The sequence below is a fragment of the Primulina huaijiensis genome, chromosome 7 (assembly GCF_012295235.1).
Source record: "Primulina huaijiensis isolate GDHJ02 chromosome 7, ASM1229523v2, whole genome shotgun sequence".
Taxonomy (NCBI): Eukaryota; Viridiplantae; Streptophyta; class Magnoliopsida; order Lamiales; family Gesneriaceae; genus Primulina; species Primulina huaijiensis.
In genome coordinates, this window is record NC_133312.1 from 4,554,989 (window position 1) to 4,565,475 (window position 10,487).

Sequence of the window (10,487 nt, forward strand, 5' to 3'; positions counted from 1 at the left end):
ATAGTAAAATAATGCTAAAAAAAGCACAAGTTTTTTTGTTTGACTTTAATAGTACAATCATTTAACTTCTTTTAAATAAAACAAAATATGAAAAGTTTTATATTGACTTTAAACAATAAGAAAATTTTCCACCTAAAAAAGTTATGGCTTTATTCATTTTTTCTCAAATAAACCCAATGCAAATGATATGTCCGAGTAACACAGAAAATGAGATTGAACTTAGGCTTTCTTATATATTATACAACTGCTGAAAACCTTTAAATCAAGAAATTTAGCCCTTTTTAGAACTCAAAAATGTGTACATTTATTTGGTGTTAAAGTTGTTGAAACTGTGTCGTCTTTGGTATTTGTAACTTGTCATTTATCTTTACGTAATGAGTAGGTGAATAATCAAATAAGAACACAAAGACACAAGATTTAAATTTAGTTCGGTCAAATGATCTACATCTATGGGGGGTCACTATCAGATTTCAAATAAATCCACTAAACTACAAACATTATAATTGTCATATGGCGTATTTATGGCAAAACACATTGAGTAAACTTCACTTGACGAGTATTTCATGACTTTGACATCGTTCCAATCGAACTCTCTTGAAGAAATAATTCACGAAGCTATGAATGGAGTGTAACATCAACGACGTCTGGATATCTGAAATTCAGAATGAAAGAATTGGCACCGACAAAAACTTGTTTCATCAACTTGTTGCGACAAAAAATAGATAGTTTTGTTTTTGCTCCTTATTTTTGCACGCTCAGGATGACAACTTCAAACCTTGATATTTGCAATATTCAAGGCTGTATAATTTTTTAAAATATTTAAATTTCAAGGTTCAATCACTATGTAACCGATAATTCAAGCAGTAGCTTCTTGACGATGAATCCCCGAAACCTTTGGTTCCTGCAACAGCGAAATCATCCATTTCCGGATTCACGATATGATCTTTTCACTCAAAATAAGAATTACTCTCAGTTGAAAACCTTAAATCTTGTTAAAAAAGTTGACTGCTAATTCTAGCTTTTGGTTTCTTGTTTGTTCTTTCTAAGTCTTGGCTTAGATTAGATTAGATTTAGAGGCACAACAATGACGCTAGATGTCATCAAGGCTGAAGAAAATTGGATTTGTTGACAAGAAAAATGTTATTTTAGATGGGGCTTGAGGTTAAGAGACAAAGCCACCTTGCCAGCATTGATTTGCCGTTGTTTCTTTTTTCATCCCCTACTCGTGCTTTCAGCTACCTCACCTTGTCTCCTACCAATTTTACGACCCAAAACAAGTCTATTTTTCTTTCATCGAGGTTTGGGTACATGCCAGAGGACTGTCCAACCATGCAAAAATTCCCATCTCCCCAACTTGTATGACAATTTGACATTTTTAAAGAATATTTATTCTATGATTGATCCAATTGAATGGCCCAAAAACCAATAAATCTGAGCGATGTTTACTGCTGGCGGGACACGAACACGAACTCATGTGCTTGGGATGGAAATTCTCCCATGGATATTTGGTAGATTTCTGTGAACCTTGGGAACACCATAGAGCAATTTATACATGTTTACAGACACTTGCACATGGTGAAGAAGCCAGGCTGCCACCATGAGCAATATAATATGAAGTACACAATCATTTTCTCGGTGACAACCTTAGTTTAAAAACAAAAGGAAACAGATTGCATAAACTCATGAAGTAAGGAAAACCATAGTCATTTTATTTTATTAAGAATCATAAATTCAATAATTACCACTTTACATTTTCAATTAAGCATCATTTAGAAGTGAATATAGCCGCTTTCATTGATAAAAGAAAAGTTTCTCAAATTTTTATGTTATTTTTAAAAACTTAAAGGTCTCGCCCATAAAATAAAATAAAAAAAAAACATATTAGTCACATGTTTGTCATAATTACTTCTTACATCTCTATCTGCACAGAGCATATATTGTATTGATCGACAAAATTTGAACAAAATAAAATAAAATAAATGGTGCTCTTACAGAATCTTTGAGGTTTAAACATTATAGCTGGCATGTCTCCCCACTCCCCTGCCTAGTGAAAGAACCCTTGCTACCACCCTCACTTGTCCTCCCCAGATCCACCAAAATAAAACACCCTATATAAACCACCCCAGCTTATAATTGTATTCAATCCAAAGTACTCAAGTATCAAGAATCAGATAAAAAATCACTCCAAAAAGAACAAAAAAAACAGTGTTTTCAGCTCAAACATCTTGACAAAAGATGAGAACCAAGGTAAATGATGCAACGGCTACTAATTCTGCATTTGACAAGAATTTGAAGAGGCAGAGACTAATTCCACAGAGAGGACAGATCAAAATGAGGATAGCAGCAAAAGCATTTCATTCTCTCATATCCTCGGCTCAATATCTGAGTTCACCTAGGAAAAAATCTCAGTATTAAGGAAAAATGTTGTATAAAACTCTTGTATTGCATTTTCTTGTACTCGTTTTTGTGAATTGAAAAATTTTGGTTGCTGCATTCTTGCGTGATATTGTCGAAGTAGTCTGATTCAAAAGATCAAGTGTTTTCCTTAACCAACAAGGCACGTTATACAGATTGGTTGCTCAAAACCATAAAATTATAAAAACCAGAAATGTTTATTTAGACCATGTACATTACTGTTTGCTACATGTTGCGATGTGCATTAAACCACATACCTCGATTTAGTTCATGGTATTTGGTAAAATCTTTATGCATGATGGTACCAACTATGGCAAAACTTTGATGCAATAATCAAGCAAGTACTTCTCCCCTCTTTTTTTCGAATTTGGGGAAGAAAACGTCCTACTATGCTTCCATTTCAAGGTGAATCATGGTATCAATTCTTGACCAAATCAAAAGAGTATCTATCACAGAATTTGGAATGTCTCAAGGATCGATTCTTTGGTTACATGTCAAGCCACATAAATAAACTAAAATGCCAAGAAACCATGATGCCTTTTCCATGTTCCAAGGAACAAACATTCCCATTTTGCTCTATCACAACACTCAAATTCACATGTCAGGTGCATATTTTGTCAATCCTTCTACGATGGCTGCTTCAATGAGATTTAGCAATGCTGTCACAATGCAGAGTATCCAGTTCAATGTCAAACCAGAGGTGAAGCATTCATTTCACTCTGTGTTTCTAAACAGACCATGCGGCTTTCAAGAACCAGATATTGGGATGCTGCTCCAACCGATACATTTAAATAAGAGCATCAAAAGCAAATCCTTACAACTATTTGCGATTCCATCTAGCAATTCTAACATCAAAATAAGCGCAGATTCTCCTGCAAACATAATTATGCAGTTTTACTCTGCCATTAATGAGAAGAAGTTAAAGAAACTAGACAAATTGATGGCAGAAGATTGTTTCTTTGAAGATTTCTCTTTCCCTAAACCGTTCCACGGAAAAAAGGTATTACATCTCTAAATCACATTTACAATTTTAAAATATCAATAACCCAACTCACGAGGAACTTGCCGCCTTTCATGTGTTCACAGTAAAGTGTGTGTTGCCTTGTTCAGAAATAACATGTTTGATTCTTGAACAATGCAGGAGGTTTTGCATTTCTTGGAGCAAATAATTTCATGTATGGGTCAAAATATGCAGTTCAACATTGATCATATATGCGAAGGGAATGACTTCACCGCTGCAGTCAGTTGGAATTTAGGCATCTTCTGCGATGACCTCACTCACTAATCTCGAATGATTTACACACTACCTTTAAAAAGAAATGATCGTTTTACATAGAGAATAGCATTTTACATTCTACGACACTAAAGATTTCTATTTTGCTAATGCAGATTGGTATAATATACAAGTCCCTTTAACCAGAGGATGCAGCTATTACTCACTATCAGCAGATGGAGACAAGCTAGTCATCAAGTATGCATAAAGATAATTTTTGAACGAACCCATCATGTTTAATTGAAAGATAGCCATAACTTCTTTCACAACCCCGTGCAGGAAAGTTCGAGTTTTCATTGAGCCACCTATCAAACTGGGACGTGTAGCGCTGGTACTAAAAATAAATATCCTTGTCAATCTTTTTAACACCTCGTTTACTTAATCTTTCAACTGTTTAGTCACTATTTGTCTTTCCCCTTTTTCCTTTTTCTTTTTTTGCATTTCCTTGAGAATAGACAATGTTCAAGATTGTGACTTCACTATTTGATGCATTCCCAGCAGCTACAGAATGTATGTGAGCTTCCCAATATACTAATGCTTTTTTTTTCTTGAACTATTAGCCTCCAGTTAGAGTAGCATCATTTGGTATACTGATTGAATGTCCTAATACGAGATAAATATCGAACATCTATTAATTGAGTGGAGGACATAATAAATATCTAATTAATATAATATATGATATAACAAAAAATATATAGGTTCGAAACACACAGGGTACTGATAAAACTACATTTTCTAATGCAGGGTGCCTGAAAAGATCTCATATCATATTTCAAGTGCTTCTAAAGACATACAGTATAATTATACAGCCAATCATAAGTCCATTTGAAGCATGGTACATTAAACTCGTGCAATTTGCAGCTTGCATTCTCAGCTTCGTCCTCAAAATAATATATTACCTCTCCAAGAATTTGAAATTGTAAATATTGATTTTTCCTCTATCACCTAATCAAGAGTTGCTTTTACAAGCCATCATTTACAATTCTAAAGCGAAGGAATAAAGACATATTATTATAAGAATGACCAATATTAGAATTTGTGGTACATGAATCATGTATAATTTCTTTTTGAATATTGGTCCATTTATCAGATGTATAGGATCGAATCAAATATGTCAACTTTAGATAAAAATCTGTGTATTTGATCATGAAAAAAATCAGAGATCCCAACAAGATCACATCTAAATCAAATTTAAAGTCACTGCACAAATCGACTATCTTAGCTATAATGAATTAGAGTAACATCAAGCTTCACAGTAACAATTAACAAACCTGAAATAAATATTTAGTATCCTAAATAAACTTAGTAACTTCTAATAGTAAACTCGGTTTTATAAATAACAAGCTGTGATAATTTAAACAATGGTTAAAATAATATATGTCCGGGAAGATTTATCCATGGAGAAACAACATATATTTACCAAACAGTACAAAAGAACTATTGCAAATAAAGATGATTATTTAACAAGACCTGGATTAAACTCAACTGATTCCCTCCAAATAAGCTCCCTAATGTTTTCTTCGGTTATTGATGGCCGCTCAAAATCGAAACTGAAAGGCATGGAGCAAATGGGCTCGTCATTTATATCGTGAAGAGATGATAAATATGGATGACAGAGAGCCTCGTCAACTGCTTAATCCAGAAATTTGATATCAGCTGAATTTAACAAGATTAATTATTGAGATGAAATCTAAAAAAGAAGCTGAATGTACCAGTTATACGTTGGCTGGGATCAAACTTAAGCAGCTTCCCCAGTAAATCCAGTGCCAAAGGAGACATGTTCGGAAATCTAGTCAACAATTGTTGTTTTGGGAATTGAGGAAGCTGTTTTACATATCTTCGGGCATTGTCGCTTCTTAGGAATTTAAGGCTCATCTCATCAGGGGTCCCTAATAGCTTTGAGGCAAAAAAGGAGACGATTTACAAATTTATAATATAGAACAGAATTTAGACATACAGAGGGAAACTTTGCTTGGTGAACCTCTAATCAAACTATACATTCTTGCATTTCGGTTATCTTTTTGACTCCTAATTCCCTCAAGCTTCCTCTAACGCTAAGTAGTAGCTAGATTTGATACCACATTGAAATTTCAATTCATCTTTCGTACACAGAATTTATATGTTTAGGCTAAATTTGGAGAAAGTACAAAATTCAATTCGTAATGTCACCCCACAAAATCATAATTCGAAAATCATGGAGCTTCGATCCCGAACATAGAAAACTCCAGATATTCAGGGGAGGATGGTGAACTGGGAAGAGGGTACATGTGGGGAGACTGAATGCATTTAGAATACGAAACTTGCACTTTTTAGAAAAATTAAAAATAAAATTATTGAAATGTTTCCGTTATATTGGAAACTGTCCCTCCAAACCCTGGTGGATCGCTAATGATCCCAAAAGAGCGATGTTAAAAAGGAATACCTCAGTAATGAGTTTCAGCTGATGAATATAATCTTTTCCTGGGAATAAAGGTTCTCTGGTCATTGTTTCAGCAAGAATGCAACCAACGGACCACACATCTATTGCAGCAGTGTATTCAGAGCAATTAAGGAGCAATTCAGGCGCTCGATACCAACGTGTTACCACGTATTCAGTCATGAAATCCGTTTCAGATATTGTCCTTGCCAAACCAAAATCTCCTATTTTCAGATCACAGTTCGCATTGAGAAGCAAATTGCTTGGCTTAAGGTCACGATGCAAGACGTTTGCTGAATGTATATATTTTAGCCCTCGTAACAATTGATACAGGAAGTACTGAAAATTGTAAAATAAATAAGATCATAATTCACAAATAATTATAGGAAATCGAAAAGAATACACTTTTCTCATGAATTATGCCAAAATACTCAACTCGAGAGGATAGATTTAGGTAAGAACTAGGAACTTGAGGTATGCAACAGTGGCAGCAAAACTACTAGAGGCTATTACAACATGGCAATATGCATGATTCGAGTTTATTTTTCCACAAAAAATGGACTATTCAAAAAAGAAACACACCACTTGCAGGTAGTTCCAGTAGATCAATGACATCAAATTCCTTTCCACAAAATGCTGCGATACTGGGAGTTACATTTTACTGTGAATTCCTTACCAAGACTAGGTGCTGAAATATTTTGGTAATTCACACGAGAGGATCAGGAATAATGATGAGGGGGAGTGTGACTAGGTGAGAAAGGAGACTAAAAGGATTTCAAGTGAGCAAAACATGACTTTTCAGAAAATTATGTACAGAATTTAATATTTTTAATTTGAGGGAGTGACCGACGATTTGCTGGATCCACTCATGCATTTTTCTCGTAATCGAGTGGTTATCTACACGTTATATTTGAACACAAATTTTAAATGTCAATTGGCAATAGCAAAAAAAAATCAAGCGATAAGAACACAATCTACTCTGCAACCATTTCTGTCCTGTGTTCAAAGAGAGATAATTTAGGCATCTAAGGGAAAAGAGTCTATCTGCTTAGAATTAGTGAAATACCCCAGTACAATCCACAGAAAATGTATTAATCACTCGTCGAATAACTCCAACCACAGAAATCTTTTGATGTAACATTTGCACATGAAACTCTCAGTTGACCAATTCATTTTAGTAGTAGCTCTTTCTTGCTTTCACTCTCAATATTCTAGTTCATTGCTAAATTTGAGGTTAATGTAACTGGAATCACAGTGATTCATCTTCAGTGCTATATTTGAACTGAAAATTAAATAACTATTTGTAAAAATAAATGGTATTCAAAAGTATAACCTGACAATGATCATCTGTTAATTCTTGATCGGATCTGATAACCTGATGCAAATCTGTGTCCATCAATTCATATACTATGTAGACATCATCAAAAGCTTCCCTCTTTGGTGGCCTAATAATGTCCTTGATAGCTATAATCTGAAACGAATAAAGCCTAATTAAAATGTGAAACATAATTTTCAAAAAACAAAAAAACATCAGGGCTCCGGCTATCGAGAATTATCGAAACTGCAAAGGCTAGCAGAATAATGGGTTCAATTCAACCTACATTTTCATGATCCAAGTGGCGTAAAAGTTTAATCTCCCTCAAAGTCCTTTTCGCGTCTATACAGTTATCAAATGAATTGCCAATCTTCTTAATGGCAACCTCCTCATTAGTCTCCTTATTGATAGCAGCACTACATAAAAAGATGAAAAGAAACGAGAAGTTTGTACACATCGAAGCTGCATGAGCAAACAAGAATCTGCACAGCCTAGTATTGTACAATTTTACCCACGATGTCTTCCAACAAACAATAGATTCCATGCACAAAATTTCTCTCTCGTACAAAGAAAAGCATAAAAAATTATGTTTCTTATACGCTCATAAGCCATAAATGACAGCACTAACGACCTTTCGCACCCGAATAAGGGCCGCGCCGCGCCGTACAAGGAGCAGACAGGTAGATATTATAAGTTTTGAAACTTTAACTCAAGGGACGTGAAAAAATTTCAATGTTCGATGCAAGTTTCCGCCTTCAGTAGAATACATTAACTGGTGCATCTGATTAGGTAATTAAAGATCTCTCACAAGACCATTGACAATTGAATTAATACTAAAATTTACCAGACAAGTCCGTAGGCGCCGCGACCAATAGGGCGGAGAGGGGGCACGTATTTGTTGGAGACCTCGAAAAAAGTACCGTGCACATTGTACCGCACGTATTTACCACCATGTGTCAGCACTCCATCAATGTTTGACCTGCTCGAAGCTGAGGCTGAGCTACTTTCTGGAGCCATGGGGATAAAATTATTGAGAAATGGCTATTGTGGAACACGGCGGCGGGGAAAGGAGAAGGAGGGGGACGTAGACAGAAGATAGGTAGAACAGAGGGGTATGTCCAAATGGACTCATCCACTCTCTGTCTATCGCTCTGCCTTCTTTGACTCCTTCAACAATGGTGTGGAAAAAAAATTATTAATTATGAATTTTAATCATCATATTTATCAAATCACACGGCTCTAAGGCTAGCCCATTATCTATTGCTTGGGATCTTAGGCTTTTACTTCTATGGGCTAAAATATATGTTTGATATATATTGATGAATTAATATAAAATTTATATGGGATAGGAGAACATAAAATATAATTGGTGATATCGATAGGATGGAGCTTAGTAGTTGATTATATCGGGTTGGTTAGATTTTTTATCGGACACACCGGAGATCAGGTGGAGAGTATTCGGGCTAAATAGTCTGCACACTTTAAAGAACAAAGAGCGTTAGTAGGGTACTGAGAGGTTTTCGGACGTGGTCACTTTGTTGTTCAAGTCAGTCAAGTGTTTTTTTGTAAAGAAAAATATAATACAAAGAATATATATTGAAAGTTTATGAGAAATAGTAAGTGAATTGAATGTTTTACCCTTAATAAGAAAAACCTTGGTATTTATAAAAATATAAGTAATGATGATCTTGTTTTCAGTGTTCGGTTGTTATTCATTGTAAGATGATTGCTCATGCCATGCTTTCTGACACTTATATCTCTGACAACCCAGACTGTCTCTAGTCTAGTTACATCATCCCAACATGCACTGAGTGACAGAAACATGATTCCGAAGTATGGAATCCAATATTATGGACTTGGAAACGACACATGTATTGATGTATCCAAGCAGATGATCATGGTGCGATAATGAGGACATAGCCCTCAATCTCTTAAATCTGTTACACCACTCGACCTCAGTCGAGCCTATGTTGGTCTGATTATCTTATCTGTTTTTTGCAATTCCGGGAATGGTCCCTATCTGACTCTTATCTTGGCTTTGAGTTATATATGACCATGGTTCCGACCCCTCCTCAGCCCAAGTTATAGGATGACCTGAGTATTTATCAGGTATCGATGGGGTGAGGTGTCCAAAATATTTTTTAAAAAATTAAACATAATTTATAATTAAAAAAAAGTATTTTTAAAGAAAAAATTGACTCGTCGCCTTTCCTCGGGATCCAAACAGCCTGTCCCATTTTGGCTCGCTACCACAAAAATAATAACTCATCTTGCTTCTTCTTCATGGTGGGATTGACTAACCTGAATGGCCTGACCCGTTTTGACGGATCTAGGTGGAGTAAAAACTCACAAACATGAATTAAATCTACATTTATATCAAGTCTTTTGTGAGACAGTCTCACAGATCTTTATTTGTGAGACGGGTCAATCTTATCCATATTTACAATAAAAATAATTTTTTCATGAATGATCCAAATAAAATATCAATATCACAAAATTGATCTATAAGACCATCTTACAAGATTTTTTTTAATAATATAGAAAAACTCATAAACATGAATTAAATCTATAATTATATCACGTTTTTTGTGAGACAGTCTCACAGATATTTATTCGTGAGACGTGTCAATATTTCCATATTTACAATTAAAAATAATAATTTTTAATGAATGTCCAAATAAAATATCAAGATCACAAAAATTGATTTGTGAGACCATCTCATATGATTTTTTGCGTTTTTATATTATAGAATGAAATTAACACAAATTAAATTTTATTATATTGTACTATATATTTTGAAAATATTAAAAATAAGCTTAATTTCAAGCTATTTCAATTTTTTTTTTAAAGAAGAATACTCGTTCATCTAGTCAATTTTTTTAGTGTTTATCATCATCAGTCCAGAGAATAACACTCTAAGGCTGCGTTTGGTAGGTTGGATAAAATAAACTAATGATTAGTATGTAAATAATAAAAAAATGATTGTGATAGAAATGTAATATATGATGTAAAATAGTATTATGTTTGGTATGATTTTTAAGTACGAGATAATTTTGAATTTTTTGATG

At 34.4% G+C, this 10,487-nt stretch overlaps 1 protein-coding gene across 9 annotated transcripts; it reads right to left on the reverse strand.

Annotated features, from left to right (window-relative positions):
- Positions 1-1,964: 1,964 nt before the first annotated feature.
- LOC140980352 (mitogen-activated protein kinase 4-like) lies at positions 1,965-8,608 on the reverse strand. 9 transcript variants are annotated; one of them, XM_073446123.1, is made up of 7 exons: positions 8,264-8,608; positions 7,706-7,835; positions 7,438-7,575; positions 6,111-6,443; positions 5,401-5,584; positions 5,175-5,317; positions 1,965-2,108 (listed from the first exon to the last, which is right to left on the reverse strand). In XM_073446123.1, exons 1-7 carry the CDS (start codon positions 8,434-8,436, stop codon positions 2,007-2,009), a joined length of 1,203 nt encoding a protein of 400 aa, XP_073302224.1. In that variant the 5' UTR covers positions 8,437-8,608; the 3' UTR covers positions 1,965-2,006. The 9 variants fall into 9 exon arrangements, with proteins under 9 accessions (XP_073302224.1, XP_073302223.1, XP_073302228.1 ...); XM_073446122.1 differs by having other exon boundaries at positions 1,967-2,108; positions 5,159-5,317; XM_073446127.1 differs by lacking the exon at positions 1,965-2,108 and adding an exon at positions 2,135-2,392.
- Positions 8,609-10,487: the final 1,879 nt, after the last annotated feature.

Coding starts and splice junctions, on each gene's coding strand:
- LOC140980352 (XM_073446121.1), bottom strand. CDS start 8,436: ATGGCTCCAGAAAGTAGCTCAGCCTCAGCTTCGAGCAGGTCAAACATT. Junction 7,576..7,705: donor GCCACTTGGATCATGAAAAT/GTAGGTTGAATT, acceptor TATTCGTTTCAG/ATTATAGCTATCAAGGACAT. Junction 6,444..7,437: donor TAACAGATGATCATTGTCAG/GTTATACTTTTG, acceptor TACAATTTTCAG/TACTTCCTGTATCAATTGTT.